Consider the following 20379-nt stretch of genomic DNA (forward strand, 5'->3'; position numbering starts at 1 on the left):
GCCGCTGCTCTTTTCACACCCGCGAAATATCACGAGAAAGTTGGGGGAAAACAATTTGTTTGGATTATGTGAGCGCGAGTGTTGGGTTAATGTTTGATCATCGTCGTCGTCGCCTGCTTCCTCTTCCTCGCAACACACTCTGCTCTAAATTGATTTCAATGAGCTTTTTGACGATTCCCTCTTTCTGCCACAGCCGGTAGGCCCCCCCTCCCCCCCTCTCTCTCTCTTTCGCTTGGCGATTATGTGCGAATGTGGCTGTGCAAGTGCCCGGTTTTCATACGACCTTGATGCTGTACATTAACCCATTGAGAGCCCCTACATATCGCTGTCTCCCTCGTGCCCTCTTCTCTGGGCGATCGGCTTACAGTAAAAAAAAACAGACATGGGCCCTGTTTCCCTCTTCGTCTTCGTGGTCTTGCCTCTTCCTTTTTTACCCGCTTAACCTTACACTGGCCGCCAGAAGTTAACATCTTAGGTGCCATTCCAAAGACTACAATTATTCAGGATTTCGCAACCTTCATAAAAAAATTAATAAATTAAATAAATAAATCGCTTTTAGTATAGAATATAATTAAATGTAAAGGTATATCTTTTTCAATTTGATGTATCAAGTAAAATATCTTTTAGATACTTTTAAAATGAAATATAGAAATGCCAAAAAGACAATTTTAAAGCTGGGTGCCTGTTACTAGAAGAGTGAAAGCTAAACTTTATTTGTTAAAAAGTTTGTAACAGTTAGGAATAAGTATTCCTATCCTATAAATTATATATACTCTTAAATAGGAATCAAGATCAGATTCACTAGCAGAGTCGAATTGGCCATGTCCGTCTGTCCTGTCTGTCCGTGGGAACACTTTGATCCTGAAAACTATAAAAGCCTAAGAGTTGATACTTGACATGTAAATACATCCAATCCCTTAGCTGCTTGCATATCTTCATCTCCCTCTCTTGTAATTCCACTATCTCAGTATGGGTATCTGATAGTCATTGCAATCAAATAAAGCGTTGTCTATTTTTTTTAACAAATAGGGTTCACCCATTGAAAAATATTTATAAAACGCACAATTCAAAGTGCAAAAAGTAGCAGCCGCGGTTATGGCTGGAAAAATATTTCATGTGCCTTTTGTTTTCTTTGAGATTTCTGCCTGAATAGATAACACTGGCCTGTGTTATTATTTTTTTGCTATCTTTGATGTTTGTTTTGCTCATTAAACCACACGCGCACATGCGCCACGCCCACCCGCGATAAAGAAAAAAAGAAGTGAAAAACCAAGGTCAAACACTAGAAAAAGTGAAATACTTATTTAACCATTTTCTTTTCCCCCCAAGGCGGTGACAAAAGTGCAAAATCGAAATGTGAAAAGTAATTTGCGTTCGAACAAAGAACCATTAAATTGAGACTTGAAGGCGTCGTAAAAAATCGAGAAGAAATAAAAAGTTCGAGGAAGTGCTGTTTGAATACATACAAAAGGTGAATAAAGTGAGAATTGGAGTTGCCAGGTGGGCATGGCCCACTGCCCGCCGAGAATCCGCTGGAACGTCCACGTCCGAACGAGAAGCTGCCATTGACCTCTTAATCAAATTAAGTGAATATTTTAGAATCCACAAGCTACACACACAGCTCACTGTTGCTGGCGGCGCCTCTCCCGTCTCCCGTCTCCGTTCTTCAGTCTTCAATCTTCGCTCGCCCGCATCCCGTCGTCACCAATTCTCAATTCTCCGGTTTGTTAGTCCCGCCGCCAGCAAATGAACGCGCGTTCGAAATCCGCGACAAAAGAAAATGCATTTTAAGTGAATTTCCTGTGCGCAGACGGCAACACGCATCTGAGAACCCCTCTGTAGAAAGCCCCGTGCCAGATCCCCTTCTTCTCCGGCTAAAGAACCGACGCCTCTGCGATGGCCACCACACCAGCGGCTGGATCAGCAGCTCCTCCGACCTCAACGCCACAGAACTACAAGGTGCCATCGACCAGCAAGATATCCGTGGACAAGCTCCTGCGAGTCGGCTACTATGAGCTGGAGAAGACCATCGGCAAGGGCAACTTTGCCGTGGTCAAGCTGGCCACCAACATCGTGACCAAGACAAAGGTGAGTTCCCAACAGAATTCCTCCTCAACGAGTCCCGATTCCCCCAATTAACGACCCGATAACTAGTTAGTCATATCTGACTAATCGAGTGTTTGTCTTGGCAATTGACAGCAGGCGGATAAAAGATTGATTGTATCCAGTACACAAGTACAACAAATCTATCAATAATTGCCTTAGATCATAGATCTTATGAACTTTAAGGTTAAAAAAGTTTTTTTAAACCCGTTGTCTTGAGATCCCAGCTAAGGGACTTAAGTATATTTTGTTCTGTAGTAAAGTAATCCCAGTAAACTAAGAACAAAAAATGGTTTTTTTTTACTGAACTGAACTTATCATTTAAGAATTTCCAATTTTAAAAGTAACCCCCATATAGTTTTATTGTACCTCAATATCATAAGATTTAAGATTTCAACCAAACAGTTCGTGTTCTTCCACGACTTTTTGCGCATTTGAGTTGATCAAATTGATTTTAGTTGTTGTTCTTTGATGATTTTGTTTATTGCCGCGTAAATATGTACAATAATTATTTACACAACTTATTGACAATCAGGAGTTTCGTTTCGATTTCGGTCTTTCTGATTCGGATTCGGTTATTTGGCTTTTTATTTGCCTTCAATTGACAATGTTGTGAGAAGGGGAATGGGAATACGGAGGTGGAAATCGACAGATGCTAATTGAATCGCATTTGTAAAGCGCCTTTAAAAGTGTGAGTTTTTGCCATCTCCCTCGTTGATTACCTTACTCCCCTGTGTGTGTGTGTGAACCTTTTGAGGAAGTAATTCAAAGTTGCCTTTTGTTTTTCGATGACATTTGCATTTACAAATGTGTTTTTGTTTTTTCCCCTTTAGAACTTCCTGCTATAAAGTCAACTCAAGTTGATGAGCTGGGTAAATTTCAGCAAGGCGCCATTTCTCTTCGCCAGTATAGTACAGAAGTTACTTTGAGCATGTAACAGATTGACTCATCTGCATCCTTATATCATTTTTATCTGTGTTTGTGGGTGGGAACGTCCGATGAAGTGCTAACAGCAACAGCTGTGACACTTGATAATTGGGATTGTCAAGAGAAACACTCACACATGGCGGCTACAATAAAAGCAATAAAAACAGAACTTTAATCATTAAACGTAGCACAGCGAGGGAGGAACAAATAGGGAAAGATTGAAACGAGGAAAGATTGCCAATTTTTAGAGCAAACAATCGCAATCAACTTTTGCATAATTGACAGCGTTGAGGAATCTGTGATGAGCACGTGCCTCTGTCGAAATCGGTCTTAATAATTATCGCCGGATATGACATGATTGAAAATAAATTTAGAGTGAAAATAGAGTTCGTTATATGGTATGGCATGATTAAAAATACATATAAAATGACAAGGGGAGTAATATAATATTATGGAAATTACAGTTTTTCAAACACCGGGATATATGTATGATTGGTCTCGTTAGATTTTAGTTAGTCTTAAACGTCCTTATCAAAGGTTTAAGGGCATAAATACTCACAATATCTAAATTTTTAATAGATTGAAACAGTCGGTCAGTAGCACTTAAATGCAGATAAGCAAATCCAATCAGCTTCCCTCGTTCGGGAGAATCGTTTGTTGACTGTAACGAAATTAAGTTTCCTTGATAACAACACAGCTGTTCGACAACTTCAAGGTCCAACGGTGCTTACTTATCTTATTTTTGCATTGCCCATCCATTAAATGTACATTGTACACATGCAAATGTACTGACTGTATATTGCATGGGCATACTGTATGTTAGTAAAACATCAGTATGTTTGGACCCTTGTACATATATGTACCTATAGGTAGGTACTTATGTATACAGCCGAATAGCCCGTGGCTTATCTCCCTTAAGCGCATTTGCCAATAATTTACTATTATCAATGGAAAAAATTTAGGTACATAATAAGCACCATTCTCATATGAGAATTATGATTATTTGTATAAACCTGGGGAACAGCAGAAGCAACGATAAGAAAAAGTGTGAGCAAAGTATCTAAAAACGAACCATAGCCTAGTTTAAACTAAATGTTTTATATAAATAACATTTATTGATTTATTTCTTTGCTGGAGTCCTACGCTCTTTTGATCGCTTTCACGTGTTGTTTTAAATTGAATTTCAGTTTGCTTTTTATGTGGAATGTGTTTGCACTCAATTGGCAAGTTTTAGTTTAATTAAATTTTTCGCTGTTGCCTTGGCAACTGTTTTAATGCTCCAATTGATGCAATTAAGCAGCAGCCATGCAGCGCAGCCACTTTATATCTCTCGTATATTCCAGGCAGAGAAAATCAAGGCAAATCTGTTTGGAAAAACTTTATAACATTTAAAAATATAATACAAAAATCAATAGGGGAGAACGAAAAAAACAGACTCCCGATAGAAAAAACAAAATTTTTTAAGTGGTTTTTAATTTGTTCTTGTGTATTTCTAATTAAAAACACTATCAACAATAGTAAATATTAGAACTTTAAAATGTGGAAGATGCGATCGTTATTTGTTTTATATTTCGTTATAAAGTGTTTTTGATTGATCTCAGATGTTTTTAAAAGTTAATAAATTTCACAGTGTTGGCTTACAAATTAGAATACCTCAATACCATGACCTGAAGTCATAGTAAATCTCGAGCAACTTAATGCAAAAACCCAAAGCCAGGAGACCATTACGGGTCTTTCGCTTGCTTGGAAAAATCGCATAACAATTTTTCTTAGCAATTTGGTTTTGCATAGTTGCATCAAATGGTATTGGTTGCAGTTTTTATAGTGCAATATCTTCCAAACGCTAATTTTTATGACAAACAGTTTGATAAATCAAATCTTGATAAGATGTATTTGTCTTGTTGAAGCTATATAGTTTTTAGTAGGAATACAGATAGGCTACTCACCGCTTTTTCTCCCTTACCAATTGACATTTTCAAAGATACCTTTTAATTTTTGCGATACCTTTGGATTGGCGTATTGTTATGATCGGACCAGTCGCCTTCGCACACTCTCCTTGTGTGCTTCGTCACAACGTTTACTGCCTTCCACAGTGATATTTCGTCATTTAACATCATACCTGTTGTATGTTAAAAGTGCGATCGTCACAAAATGTTTAGTCCTAGGGAGATGTTTTTGCTTGATCCATTATTTTATTGATTTTGTTGACAATTGAACTATTTCCTGCTTCAGAGCAACTCATTTTCAGAATTTCTCTCGGTGCAGCCCTATGCTCTCCCTATCTCTTTCTAAGCCTCTCTTTCGTCCCGCTCACATTTGTTGATTGATCTTTCGCTATGGGCAAATATTTGAGCTGCCGTCTGAGCGTTGCCTCTTGGCCAACAGACCGAAAACATGTTTGAACATCCAACACGCGTCGGACCGAAACAAACGGGCGGAAGCGGGACGGAGATAGTGGGCGAGCGAGATGGTAGATGCAATCGTTTAACAATTTTTATTTACCTTTTCATTAACAATTTCGCGGCTTTTTGCTGCTCGCATTTTGTTGTCTGCGGTTTTTATAAAAATTTCGTGTGTTTACAAAACCCACAAAATCATGCGCACTAAATCTAAGGTCGTCGTATTCTTTGATAACTATTTCCCCGTTCTTATTTGTCCGCCTGTGATAGTAGTAAAAGTATGTTGGCTTTCTTCCTCTTTCCGCAGCAGCAAGGGAGCCCAGACAATGTACACACATTGGCACCCCGATGATAACCGAAAATGTTATCAGGTGGCTTGGTTCTTCTGCGATTCTTTATCATCGCAAGAAAAGTAAATTCGCAACTCAGTCACGTGCGCCTGCCATCTCGCTCCAACTCGCACGCCCACACCCACACCCTCAATAGAGTGGGTGGTGGGAGGAAGTGGACGGGTGGTTGGGTGGGGGTGCGAGGGAGACGGAGGACAAACAGCACGCGCCATGTAAATGCTCCCTAAATGCTAAACTCCTCACACTCGCAGGGCTTTCGACTGTTTAGTTTTTGATTTGACTTTGCAGGCGATAGCAAAACAAATAATAAATCAACAAACCCTCGAGTGTTTCCTCCGCATAAACAGTCAAGCTTCCATACAAAGAACTTTTATCATTTTCGCGACCTTATCTAGAGATCCAGCATGCGGGAATAGTAGGAAAAACTGTTACTTTGTTGTTAACCAATTTCAAAATAATTATACCTTTTTGTCTCATGGTCAATCTATTGCAAATTTTAACCAGTTTAAAAATAATATTTCCCTAATGCCAGAACTAACTTCTGTGGGGATACCTTCTCTATAAGTTCGGAAACCCTTTATTCTACCTCTTAGGATAACCCTTTTTTAAATATTTTTTGGGGACTATGTTTACAAAACATTTATTTTCACCATCATCCTTACCATTTTTGAATTAAGTTGTATTTCATTTAGATTTTCTTAAGGTCGAGTTCTTTTTGTTTATCTTCAAGTTTTAGTTATCGAGGTACCACCGTATTTCCTTAAAAAATTTTGCGGTTTCTATTGAAACCTGATTAGCGCGCCAAACTTTTGACCGCCTCTTGAGGTTGTTGTTAGTTGTGGACTTTCCCTGGTGGCAGAAGTGCTGATTACAATTATTTAGCCACAAATGTGGTCTCCGTCCCCAACTCCAAGTGCCCCATTTCCATGGGCAATTAAGTAGGCCATGACATGAAAAGTGTAATTGTAGTAATCGATTTTCCACTTCCACTGAAAGTTGCCGCCACCGGTTGGAAAATTTTAAAATCCAGCCAGGCCAAATAAAGTTTACTGACCCCAGGAGAAGACAAAAGGTGGTGCAGCAGCCACGAAGGGGGAGGGGGAAAGGTGAAAGCGAAGGAGGTCGCATATCGATTAAACACGCGGAAAGGGGAGGTGGGCGGGTGCGCTGGCAACACGTTTGATTACCGCGTGTAAATAACAACAACACGAAGACTGCAAAAGTTGCAAGGACTCTTTAGTTGGACGTTGTGCAACAATCACATGTTACAGAAGCCCCCATGGAAAACCCAAAGGCCGAAGAACAGACGCCACCGGTTCCAAAAGCCCAGGCACCGGAGAAACCCATTCGCAAGAGGAATCAAGTCAAAATTCAACCCAAAATCAGGACGCCTAAGAAAACACCCACCGCCATACTCTGCGAACTGACTCGTTTAAAGGCCCAGCAAAAATATCTCGAGTGTAATCAAGTCAAGCTAAACCCTAATAATTTTATTATTCACAATGATGAGGAAATTGATACAGATCCACAGCCAGGGGATGAAGGAGTTGCTTCGGATAACCCGGAAACTAGCCGAAATCCTCGTCCCACCAGCTCTTCCACTGCAGACCTTATAAGACTGATCAACGAAGCCGAACAGGAGAAACTCGTGCTCAATGAAAAGTTACTCCAATATCGCAATGCAAAGCGTGACGAACTCCAGGACATGTGGCACTTTGTGGGCACCATAAAGGAGGACGTCTTTCGGCCAGAACGTCTTAGCCAGTATACAGTTAATGCTCTGAGGGAAAAAATCATTGGCGTAAATGCCCAATTGAATCGATTAGCCGATCAAAACTCTAAGGAACTTGAAGAGTTGAAAGAGCAGTACGAGAAATTGGATCGGGAGAATAAGATCTTATGGAAAAGCGGTATTTAGGTTAGAGCTTAAACATTTTCTATCACTTTCATAAATATCTTTTGATTAAATCAGGTAAATTGTATAAACGTAAATTAGGTTTTAAATACACAATATCATAAGAAATAAAAATTTTGCATACTTATATTCATTCGTATAATGTCATTTAAACAACATATAAGGAAAAAAACTATTTATAATAAATAATCTTTAGGGTTGCTTTAGGTTAGACTGTGAAATAGTCTTAGTACTGAAGAAATGACTCTTTAAGTGAAAAGTACATTAAGATTGCCATGAATTACGATTTGCTGACAAATATTTTAAAATTCCTGACATTGTTTCAGGGCTCTTACTTAATGGCCGACACTCGTAATCAACAACATTCTAGACCTTGCCTTGAGCTTGCCTTTTAAATCAATAGGACCTTTGATACGATTCTTTTGCCTTCGGCTGAAGGATTCCTAAAAGGAGGCGACATTGGTATTTTTGCTTTGACTGTTATAGTTGTTGGTATTTCTGGTTGCGATTATTTTGAAATGTCTCATTTGCGAGCAGGGCTTGAGGTTCATCGCATTCGCCGGCGACCAAAAGGAAAGGTCAAACGGCACGTGGCAATGGCATTTCTGTGCTTCGGCCCCCTCCGTTTTCCCTTTTATTCCGTTGTAAGCTGAAGTTCAGCCAGCTCACGTGGCGTTGGCGATTTCCAGGGCGTAAAATCAGTGCAGAATCAGCTTTTGTTTCATGCAATTATGTAAAAGTGTCAAACTCATCTCATTTTCCCATTCTCGCCGGTCACTATCTCTTTCGCTCGGTAGACATTACGCATACGCCGCATTGCCTGGCAGCGAAAACACTTTTGTCTTTATTATAAACAAATAGTTTGCATTGCCCACTTGTCTCAAGTTCAAAGTCTCACGGCTGAATTAATATAAATTGTGATTCAATTTGATTTATTGCATGGCGTTTGATTGAAGAAGATTCGGGGAACTGTCAGCACTGATTTTCAAACGAAAATGCCTTAAATTTGTATGCATTTAAAAAAATATACTCAGGAAGCAGAACCAACTGGCTTAAACTTTGAGCAAACAATAACAAAAATGTTTCAAGAAAGCGGTGGCGATTATGATGCTTTTGCCCATTGTCATCGAGCGAGACAGCAACAGCGCAGGGAAGATAGATAGGGACGGGGCGACTGAGTGAGTGTGCGCTCACTTGCGTTGCTAATTATTTAACATTGTGTTAAATTTTTTAAATGTTTTGCGAATACACAAAAGCAAATAAACAGCGGCGGCAACGTTGTCGGCGGCTGCGAACGAAAGTCGTGAGCAAAGAATGTTTTTGTCTTGTCTCCCTTGACCGCCATCGCCCCCCGGCGCCCCTCCCCCCTCCCCCGCCAGACGGCCCCCTTCCGCCCCGAAGCCATCATCTGTCCGCATCGCATATTCACATATCCGCAGAGATCCCGAGATCCGAACACGCGCACCATGTATGGCGCTGTCATCGTGTGTTGCTGCTGCTGGTGTTGCTGCTGCTGCTGCTGCTGTTCATGTTGCTGCTGTCGATGTTGCTGCTGCAGACTGTGCGCCAACAAACCACCCACATAGAGCCCTAGCAACAGCAACGCCTACAGTGGTCCATACTGATCAAAAACTTGGAGCACGGCAAATTCTTTATTCGAGAAAATACAATAATATGGTAGGAGTCAGTAATCCTACGATCTTTTGGATACAAATACAACGAATCTCTTAAAATTTTAGGCCAAATGTAATTCGATTGATTTCATACCATAATTAAAATTGTCAATTATATCACTTCCAGCGATCAATGAAGGAATTAAACATTTAATTAGACTTTACAAAAATGTAAAACCATCCACTACCGATTTTTATACCCGTTACTCGTAGAGTAAAAGGGTATACTAGATTCGTCGGAAAGTATGTAACAGGCAGAAGGAAGCGTTTCCGACCCCATAAAGTATATATATTCTTGGTCAGGATCACTAGCCGAGTCGATCTAGCCATGTCCGTCTGTCCGTCTGTCTGTCCGGATGAACGCTGAGATCTTGGAAACTATGAGAGCTAGGCTATTAAGATTTGGCGAGCAGATTCCTGAGCTTCTTACGCAGCGCAAGTTTGTTTCAGTAGAGTGCCACGCCCACTCTAACGCCCACAAACCGCCCAAAACTGTGGCTTCTACAGTTTTGATGCTAGAGTAAAAATTTAAACTGAAATGAATTGTTCTCATCAATACCTATCGATTGACCCAAAAAAAAGTTTGCCACGCCCACTCTAACGCCCACAAACCGCCCACAAACTTCAAAAAATCGTAAATATGAACGCGGATATCTCGGAAACTATCAAAGATAGAGTATTGGGATTTCAGATTTAGATTCCGTAGCCTTGTGCGCAGCGCAAGTTTGTTATGCAAATATGCCACGCCCACTCTAACGCTCACAAACCGCCCAAGCCTTTGGCGCCCACAATTTGTATGCTAGATTAAAAATTTTATCTGAAATGTATTGGTCTCGTCAATGCCTATCGATTGATCCAAAAAAAAATTTGCCACGCCTACCCTAACGCCCACAATGCTTAAATCTGTCTTCCGCCGGTAGGTGGCGCATTTAAATCTCGCTTTGCAGCTTGCATATCTCCATTTCCCTTTGGTCCCTTTAGCTGAGTAACGGGTATCTGATAGTCGAGGTACTCGACTATAGCGTTCTTCCTTGTTTTTAATTGTAAATTTGAAGAGCATTGTTATCCTTGATGGCCAAAATCGGTTTCTCAGAACTCTAGATGAAAACAAGCTAAAGGGACAAAAGGGAGATGCAGATATACAGCCTGCAAAGCGAAATTGTAATGCGCCATCTACCCGCGATCTCAATATATGGTTATGTGGGCGGCGGACAGATTTAAGCGATATGGGCGGATGGTGGGCTTAAAATGGGCGTGTCAAACTTATTTTTAGGTCAATAGATAGGTATTGACGAGACAAATGCATTTCAGTTACAACTTTTTTTTCTAGAATGAGAACTGTGGGCGCCTCTGTTTTGGGCGGTTTGTGGGCGTTAGAGGGGACGTGGCACACTGACGAATCAAACTTGCGCTGCGCAGGAATCTCTAGAAGCGACGTGCCTTATCCCAGTATTACAGCTTTTATAGTTTCCGAGATCACAGCGTTCATACGGAAATAGGGACATTGCTAGATCGACTCGTCTAGTGATCCTGATCAAGAATATATGTATACTTTATGGGGTCGGAAACGCTAACTTCTACTTGTTACATATTTTTTGAAGAAGCGTTTCGAAGGAAAAGCGTTTTTTTCAGTTTAAACTTGACTAGTATGCAACATTTTAAAAGCTCTTTTCTTAAGCAGGGAGCTCATCTTCACAGAAAAATCATACTCGCCATTGTGGAGGATTATAGCTATTATATTTGGTCGACTCGGGTAACGTGCAAAAATTGCTTTTGTGCCACTGTGCTGGTAGCCAAGCGAGACAAATTTTTTTCGGCAACCCACACAGCTTGAATTTCGGATCTCTTTTTGTCTCTCCCATATTTTACAATCTCTTTTCTCCTCTTTTCTCGCTCCGATGAAAACGTTCGTTCACCTGGGCCCAAACAAACCAGGGGGACGACAAACAATCGGGCCGAGAATGACATGTTTTGGTTTTTTGGCTAAATCCGTTTCCCTGTTTGCTCTCAAAATCTGTTGCAGGTTGCCATCAAGATTATAGACAAGACATGTCTGAACGAGGAGTACCTGAGCAAGACGTTCCGCGAGATCTCCATCCTGAAGTCGCTGCGGCATCCGCACATCACCCGATTGTACGAGGTGATGGAGTCGCAGTCGATGATCTACCTGGTGACCGAATACGCGCCAAACGGGGAGATCTTCGACCACTTGGTGGCCAATGGCAGGATGAAGGAACCAGAGGCGGCGCGCGTCTTCACCCAACTCGTCTCGGCCGTCCACTACTGCCACCTGCGCGGGGTGGTGCATCGAGATCTCAAGGCCGAGAATGTCCTGCTCGACAAGGACATGAACATCAAGGTAAGATACAAGGGATAAAAACTCGGTAAAAAAATAAGACAAGAAGAGAAAAGCCTTGACTATCAGATACTCGTTACTCTGGGAGAAACACAGAGGTATGCAAGCAAGAAAGCGACAGTTTCCAAGATTGCACGGGAGTATTTTCTAGAAAACTTTTTAATAAATGATCGCAGCAAAAAAATTCCCATCCCAAAAAAAAATCTAGATTTTAAACAGTTTCTATGCGAAAGTTTCTCTCTGCAAAGCTGTATTTTCAAACACAAATTGATTTTCATCTTATGTAGTTGTATTATTTAACAATATGATGCTGTCCTTTTAAGTTGCGGACTAGACATCTTTCTATTAACTTATGATTGCCAAAAAAAATATGAAATATATATAATGTGATAAGTAATTTCGGGTTCAGCGAAAATGACTGCCGATTGAAATAGCTCTTTCAAGGTCAAGAAAAATAGGGGTTTGGATTTTAAAAAACAATGAAGAACGCTATAGTCGAGTACCTCGACTATCAGATACCCGTTACTCAGGTAAAGGGACCAAAGGAAAATGGAGATATGCAAGCAGCAAAGCGAGATTGAAATGCGCCACCTACCAGCGGTAGACAGGTTTAAGCGTTGTGGGCGTTAGAGTGGGCGTGGCAAAGTTTTTTTTGGAGCAATCGATAGGTATTGACGAGACCAATACATTTCAATTAAAGTTTTTTATCTAGCATGAAAATTGTGGGCGCCACAGGCTTGGTCGGTTTGTGGGCGTTAGAGTGGGCGTGGCATATTCGCGTGACAAACTTGCGCTGCGCTCAAGCCTACGGAATCTAAATCTGAAATCCCATTTCCCTATCTTTGATATTTTTCGAGATATCCGCGTTCATATTTACGATTTTTTGAAGTTTGTGGGAGGTTTGTGGGCGTTCAAGTGGTCGTGGCAAACTTTTTTTGCGTCAATCGATAGGTATTCATGAGAACAATATATTTCAGTTAAAATTTTTATTTTAGCATGAAAACTGTAGGAGCCACAGTTTTGGGCGGTTTGTGGGCGTTTGAGTGGGCGCGACACTTTGCTGAAACAAACTTGCGCTGCGTAAGAAGCTCAGGAATCTGCACGCCTAATCTCAATAGCCTAGCTCTTATAGTTTCCGAGATCTCAGCGTTCATCCGGACAGACAGACAGACGGACAGACGGACATGGCTAGATCGACTCGGCTAGTGATCCTGATCAAGAATATATATACTTTATGGGGTCGGAAACGCTTCCTTCTGCCTGTTACATACTTTCCGACGAATCTAGTATACCCTTTTACTCTACGAGTAACGGGTATAATTACCATCTAACAAGAAAGAACGCTGTAATCGAGTTGGAAATTTGAGAGAGATGGAGATGTGCTAAACGACTGTTTTCGATCTCGCGAAGTGTGTCCACCTAGAGGTGAAAACTCTGCTCAGAACATTTTATTGAATGGTACGATTTGATACATTTTTGGAGTGTAAATGTATTTTAATAAACGAAACTAAATCTCGTATATATATTAACAAAATCTTTTAAAATGTGGGTTCCAGATGCAGGTTAGCGTTATGGACGTTTGTGGGCGTTAGAGTGGTTGTAGCACTCGGCAAAAATAAACTTGCACTGCTTGGGAATGTCTGGAATCATAATCGAAGTTGTTTAGAATTTATAGTTTTCGAGTTCTCAGCGTTCAAACAGGCAAACGGCAGACAGATGGGTATTGATAGATCGACTCGGCTAGTGATCCTTAGAATGAATATACATACATATATGTGTACTTTACAGGGTCGGAAACGGTTCCTTCTTTCTTTTAAAATTAATTTAATTGTCTTAATGGATGAAATAAAACTGAAACTAGTTACAGATTCCTTTAACTGAAACATAACTTTACTATTCAATACTTCTTATACTTATTCTGTAGCTATCCTTAGAATAAATATACATACAAATGTGTGTACTTTGCAGGGTCGGAAACGGTTCCTTCTTTCTTTTAAAATTAATTTAATTGTCTTAATGGATGAAATACAGCAGGAACTAGTTACAGATTCCTTTAATTGAAACATAACTTTACTATTCAATACTTCTTATACTTATTCTGTAGCTATATGAAATGAATTTACTCACAATTAATCATTTTTCTTGCAGCTGGCAGACTTTGGCTTCAGCAATCACTACGAGGAAGGCGCCACTCTTAGGACCTGGTGCGGTTCACCGCCCTATGCCGCCCCAGAGGTTTTCCAGGGGTTGGAGTACGATGGACCCAAGTCGGATATCTGGAGCTTGGGCGTTGTGCTGTACGCCTTGGTCTGCGGAGCGTTACCATTTGATGGAAAGACTATACTGGAGCTGAAAAGCCGTGTGGTGTTGGGCAAATTCCGCATTCCCTTCTTCATGTCGCAGGGTGAGATTACAATTAAAATTAATTATGGAACGAGGAATATTCACTCTTTCACTGATAACAGTCGACCTACAGTATACTAATTTGCGATTTTATATCACTCAGAGTGCGAGCAGCTAATCCGAAACATGTTGGTGGTGGAGCCTGACCGGCGATATACTGTCAAACAGATCATAAAGCACCGCTGGCTAAGCGAGTGGCAGTCGGAAATGCTGGAGGAAGAGCGTTTCGAGGCCACGTCCTTTGCACCCGGATCGGGAACGGTGTCCAAGTCGGCCTCCACGTCCTCGCTGGGCAGTGTGGCGGACTCACCGCCGCAGCTGGACTCCGTGGTGATGACGCACATGCTGCAGCTGCCCGGGCTGACCGCCGACATGATCGCGCAGTCGGTGCACGAGCAGAGGTTCGACAACATCTACGCCATTTACAACCTGCTGCAGGACAAGCTGCAGCAAAAGCGACGCGAAAACCAAAGACTGCAGCACCACGCCAGCCTGGCCTACTCCCGATCCCGCAAGACGAGCATCACAACGGGCGTGGTGGACCGCTCGGAGCTCGTCAAGCAGGAATCTCTGGACCGGCTCAGTCCGCTGAGCAGTGCCAATGCCTCCAGCTCGGCTTCGGGCTATGGCTGGTCGGATGTCGCCGTAGATCTGGAGAAGTTTGGTGACTTTGAGCTCGAATGCCTGGCTCGTTCCAATGAGGTAGGCATGGTCGAAACAAGCAAAACATTCAAATTCGCTTAATAACCAATTGACTTTAAAGATACCTACATAGTCTCTTGCAAGACCTTTATTAATTAACCTATCTTTTTTCTAGCCTCCTGTTAATTCGCACCACCTGAGCGCACAGGCTGGCGGAGGCGTCAACGGGGCGAACACGCGACGCCATACGGTGGGACCTGGAGATGTGGCCCACGAACAGGCGCTGGCTAATCCCCATGTGCCACCCATTGACTTCAAGTGTCCACCGCAAAGCAGCGACCCCTACTACCCGGTTAATCTGCCCATGCTGCAGAACCAACCCCTGCAAAATCTCACCATCAAGGACCAGCATCTGCTCAAGCCGCCCGTTGTTATGGGGGCCAGTGAGTATTGGCCATATGCTAGAATCTATTCATTAGTATAATATTTTAAAATTACTCTTGATAGGTTCATTTGGACGCCGTGCCTCGGACGGCGGAGCGAATCTGCACATCTATTATCCCGCCACGGGCACTGTTGTGGGTCCAGCTCAGGGTCAGCAAATGGACACAGCCGGATACTTTATCAATCCCAATTGTGGCACTGACCCCTTGGCTGTGCAGGAGTTGTCTCCGCTAAACGAGCAGGCGGCGGCGCAGATGCAGTGCTGCCAGGAGAATGCCACCGGCGAATGCAACGAGGAGCTCCAGAGGTATACTTTCTCTTAATTTCGTTCTAAGTACATGATGACAATGATTTCCTTCGTAGTTATATGCAAAAGCGAGGATTCACCCAGCGTCACACGGTGGGCTGCACGGACGATCTCTCCGTGACTCACGGACCGGGACCCGGGTCGCAATCCCAGGCGCCAACTACCTCCTCCAATATGCGGCAGCGGCGAACTGGTCTGCTCACGGTCACCGAAAGGCCGCCAGGTGCGTTTAAGTGGCTACCAAGGAAACTTAAAACGAATCCTTATACATTTTAAACATATCCAGAACAAATTTGAAACAAATTCTAAATCTTCTGGAAAACTTTTGATTTTGTTTTGATTAAATCCATTTAGTTTATTAGAAAATTCAAGCTGCCATAAAATATTACTTTGGAATATTGTAATAATGTTATTATTTTGAATAAACACATCATTGAATCGAAATTACCTTATGATTAAACAACCAAATTGGCTCAAAGTATTAATCAATTTATCTGCATGGCTTCTTAAATAGCTTTTATTTGATCTTAAGTTGAACCACAATGAGTAATATTGTTTCATTAGTAAATCGATATTATTTTAATACATCAATTTATTTATAATTTTGTTCCTATATTGATTTAATGTTTTGCTTTTTGAACTTTCTTTTTATGTAAACATTTTTGGTTTGTTGCAATTGATAATTTTGCATCGCCCGCTACTGCACAACAACAACAACAACTACAACCGCTACCGCTCCTGATCTTGCTGCTTAAAAACCCCTTCTACCTATCCGCATAACCGATAGTGATTCCCCCCGAAATAATTCGCGAGGTTGAGTCTCGCATGAACCGCGACTATCTGCCACCCACCCTGAAATCTCTTAGCCAATCGCCCCCCAATGGCACTTATCCTGTGGGCATGGCCCTGCCCTTGGGCATGTCGAAGGGCGTGTCGCCGCCCCACTCGCTGCCCTTGGTGGCGGCCGGCTGTGGCTCCGTGCCCTTGGTGGCGGGCAACAACCGCCGCATCCATCGGGTGGTCCACTCGAAGTTACCCACCGTTCAGGAGGGTGGTAAGTCTTGAGATTTTGTGCTGGTTCCTCCTGGAGTTAGCTTAAGATCAGAGTGTCGAAACGAAACTAAAATCATTAAAAAATTGCTTTATAATAACCAATATCATATGGATCATTCTCACACCCCTGATTAATTTAAATGTACTGTTTTAATCTGCCTTTCATTTCATTTTAGTTAGCTTATACATTTTATTTGAGATACCTAAACCACCTTCGTTTATCAAACCGTACTCGAATTCTTTTTGCAAATACTCTATAAACTAAGCTGCGATTTCAATTGGTTCACATTCTCCCTCCGTTTTCTCTTTCTGTGTTTTAACCCCTGCTGCTTGCCGTTCAGCGACAATAGGACGTTACAGTCCAGTGCGTCGAGCCTCTGAGGGATCCAAGAGCCAGTTCCAGGGACCGCTGCAGGAATGCCAATCCCTGCAGAAAGGTATTGCACAGAGAAACTTTTTGGTTGCACCCAGTCCGCCGCTTTTAGAAAATTCGATCAGTTTGCCAGGTAAGATAAATGAGCAGACCCAAATTAACGCCACAAGCTTCGTCTCAAGCTTATTTCTCTTAAGGAATGTAATTAATTTGTAACCCTGTTTTCTTAGGTTCGCCAATACATGGCAAACCTGGAATGGGCTTGCAGCTAGCTCTGCGGCGTGGCCATGACATTGAAGTTCCTCCGGAGGCCATCAAGAACCTGATGCCCGCCCTGGACCGCCTGGTGAAGGAGCAGAGGGTCAGCTTCGAAATAGCCAATAAGATAATCTCAACGCATGTGGTGCCAATAGATTTGGCTCCGCTTCTGGGTCTAGCAGCTCATGCCTCGAGTGCGGCGGCGGTCAGTGGAGGGCACCTCGATCAGAGTCACCTGTTGCACTTGCAGCAACAGCAGCAGCAGCAACATATGCTCAGCTTCAGTGTTTCCCCACTCAGCCTGCCGCAGGGTGGATCTGTAAATGCCTCTCTGACCTCCGCCAAGCAGATGTTTGGTCAACCGATCTGTGGCTATACGCAATATCCACCCATGACCCTGGCCCTGCAGCCGCAGCATCAACAGCAGCTGGTGGGTCAGTTCAGCAGCATCAACCTGGGAGCCAGCAACTCGAATTCGAGCAGTGGCTGCCAGTCGCCGGTTTACAGTACCAGCTTCAGTGGCAGTTGCTCACCCAATACTTACGTGCCCTGCCCCGGCGGTGGCTCCTCACCGCTGCACCAGATCACCAAGGGCATCTCTGGATTGACTACTGGTTGCGCCGGTGGGTCCATCACCAGGGGCACTTCGGCCGCAAGCGAAGGAGCCGCTGCAGCCGCCGCTGCCAATCAACCTCTGGACCTGTCAATGGATGTTTGTGGCGGTGTGGTGGATCAGCAGCCCACGGACTATGCAGCCACCAATTGGTTTATGCCCACGACACCGTATTATGATCTAAAACCGCTAAATCTATCGCCAGCACAACCCGTAAGGGTCGTGCCCACACCACCAGCGTCACCCAACTTGTGCATCATCCAGGAGGAGAATGGAAACGGGCAGATGTGTCACACTATCAGCACGGGCACTCCGTATGCGGGCTGTACCGGAGGGATTACGCCGCAGATATGCCTCACCGATGTCCAGGGCAGCGAGATAACTTTGGTCGCTCTGTCCTCAGACAATAGTCGCGATAGCGAGGACTCTCTGGAACAGCACACTCCTGTTATGTCTTTGCAGGTAATTACGGTTCTAGCTTCAGAATTTATCAACTTATTGCTATGGTTATGCTTCAGCAATTAGTGGCAAATTGGATATTCATTAATTGTTTTTTATCTTTTGCTAGGGACTGATCATTACCGAGCCCAGCAGCGATATGCCATCAATTACGAGGGGCATTGGACGTAAAGCCAGTCTGGACTGCGAATCGAGCGGAGGAAGTCATTGTCCAGTGGGCATTAGCTCATCTCACGCCGCCCAATCCCAATCCCAGGTTCAGACTGAAGCTCAATGCCGGCGGGGCAGTGACAAATCGCTTGGCTTCTCAGACGACTCACTAAGCAATGACTCGAATAACTTGTCGCCCTGCCAGGAGCCATCCGCCAGCTCTGGATTCAAGTCGGACTCCCATTCGGAGATGGGTGATCACACCGAGTGCGGCCATCTGACACCCGATTCCATGTGCGACTCGCGGCGCATGTCGGATGAGATGTGCTATGAGGTGCCGCTGCCACACGAGTGCTCCAATCTGGACTCCACCCGCATCCTGGAGATGGTGAAGCAGACCATCGACTCTACTATGCCGCCCAAGGGCTTTGTGCTGCACAAGGGAAGCATTAGCTCGGAGGACAGCGGCGCCGAATCGCGACATAGCAGTGCTTCTAATGCATCCAGCTCGAATCCCTTGGCCTGCGAGGCGGCTTCCCTTCTGGCCTCACACTCTGCCTATGGAGAGCCAACCACCAATCTCAGTTTGGAGTACTCAGGCGGCCTGCAGATCGAGCTGCAGGTGTGCGAGGGTCGCAGCCGGGATCCCCATGGAGCTGGGAAGGGGATAAAGCTGCGCCGCATTTCAGGGGACCAGTTCGAGTACGGAAAGATCTGCCAGCAGTTGATCAGCACCATCACCATGCAGCAGGTAGCAGGCTAAATTTAGGAGACCCGCCACTGCTAGCTACCCATAATGACTACTCGCCTTGCCTAAACTCTGCGTAGCTGTGATTAAAGCCGATATGTACGATATAGACATCCTAAAACATTAGCAATTGGACAGGAATTAGTTTCCAATTTCCTAGCCAAGAATATCCCTTTCCCGTTTTTCGAGTTCAGTAGCGTAATCAAAATTTTTAATATCAATTATAGACACTTTCTTCAATTGTTCGTCGACCACACCGATTTTTAGGTAGTTTAATTCAACGCGGAACGTGTATATACGTGTAGAAATATTTAAAATATTCGCAAACATATTATACACATTAACGAATTACGCACATGCCAACATAGTCTAGAGAATTTGTAATACAAATTGGGTGGCGCAAGGTTTTGGAGCAACTAAAATACATTCCAGTAGCAGAAATTTCATACAAAGGAAACTAACGTTCGTTCTAGCCGTAAAATATCAATATTTAGAACTTAAATATATCTATATATCGAGTCGATAATATCGACTACTTTCGACTTTTGTGCAATTCGTAAACGAGATAAAAGTGTTTATTTTGTCAACTCAGTTCAATGACGATACGTACGTTCATCTATACTCGCACGAGATATAGATAACCTAAATGTTAAATATAGGTGATTACTAAATCAGTAGTTAGTTTGCATTGGCAATTCGTAGCTCCGATTAGTGGTAAGCTCTTTATTCCGTTAAATTTTAAACATTTTTTATGAATGTAGTGAAAGTTGGTTCAGTTATTATACACACACGATCAATGGTTAGAGTTATATTCTACGGATTAAACACAACATTGATAAATCTATTTTTTAATGAAAGACTGCTGTGATTTTAAATGTAATTAATTAATTTAAAGCGTAGGAAGGAAGAAGAAAACAAACAAAAACTACAAACAAACTTGAACCCAATTAGTTATATCATTATATAAATAAATAATTCAACTTTATCTAATAAATTACCAATTCTCCAAACATTAAATAAAGTGTTTTTTTTACCAAATTTAAACTGTCAAGGATATAACATATTATTGGACAAAAATTACTTTAAATAAAGTATGTATAGATATGTAATAACTTTATTTAAAGACAACTTTATATTTCAAATTTGGCGGATGGCCTATCGATTAACGATTTAATTTCCGTTCGATATCGGTTGCTTTCTCTGTGG

At 42.6% G+C, this 20379-nt stretch overlaps 2 protein-coding genes across 4 annotated transcripts; both read left to right on the forward strand.

The window, feature by feature from the left end:
• Positions 1 to 1861: 1861 nt before the first annotated feature.
• Positions 1862 to 20190, forward strand: LOC119549151. Of its 3 annotated transcripts, none has more exons than XM_037856931.1 (11): positions 1862 to 2088; positions 11391 to 11726; positions 13872 to 14127; positions 14230 to 14828; positions 14944 to 15211; positions 15276 to 15519; positions 15576 to 15742; positions 16307 to 16573; positions 16914 to 17078; positions 17176 to 18278; positions 18385 to 20190. In XM_037856931.1, exons 1-11 carry the CDS (start codon positions 1897 to 1899, stop codon positions 19186 to 19188), a joined length of 4401 nt encoding a protein of 1466 aa, XP_037712859.1. In that variant the 5' UTR covers positions 1862 to 1896; the 3' UTR covers positions 19189 to 20190. The 3 variants fall into 3 exon arrangements, with proteins under 3 accessions (XP_037712859.1, XP_037712860.1, XP_037712862.1); XM_037856932.1 differs by having other exon boundaries at positions 16923 to 17078; XM_037856934.1 differs by lacking the exon at positions 16307 to 16573 and having other exon boundaries at positions 16923 to 17078.
• On the forward strand, positions 6786 to 7747 carry LOC119549152. The gene has a single exon (XM_037856935.1). It carries the CDS (start codon positions 7059 to 7061, stop codon positions 7695 to 7697), a length of 639 nt encoding a protein of 212 aa, XP_037712863.1. The 5' UTR covers positions 6786 to 7058; the 3' UTR covers positions 7698 to 7747.
• Positions 20191 to 20379: the final 189 nt, after the last annotated feature.

Source organism: Drosophila subpulchrella, chromosome 2R (assembly GCF_014743375.2).
Source record: "Drosophila subpulchrella strain 33 F10 #4 breed RU33 chromosome 2R, RU_Dsub_v1.1 Primary Assembly, whole genome shotgun sequence".
NCBI lineage: Eukaryota > Metazoa > Arthropoda > Insecta > Diptera > Drosophilidae > Drosophila > Drosophila subpulchrella.

What these genes read in the sequence shown, in the direction of transcription:
- LOC119549151 (XM_037856931.1), top strand. Translation starts at nt 1,897, where the DNA reads ATGGCCACCACACCAGCGGCTGGATCAGCAGCTCCTCCGACCTCAACG. An exon ending in TCCCTTCTTCATGTCGCAGG is followed by an intron (nt 14,128 to 14,229) that starts GTGAGATTACAA and finishes TATATCACTCAG; the next exon opens with AGTGCGAGCAGCTAATCCGA. An exon ending in GGTCACCGAAAGGCCGCCAG is followed by an intron (nt 15,743 to 16,306) that starts GTGCGTTTAAGT and finishes CATAACCGATAG; the next exon opens with TGATTCCCCCCGAAATAATT.
- LOC119549152 (XM_037856935.1), top strand. Translation starts at nt 7,059, where the DNA reads ATGGAAAACCCAAAGGCCGAAGAACAGACGCCACCGGTTCCAAAAGCC.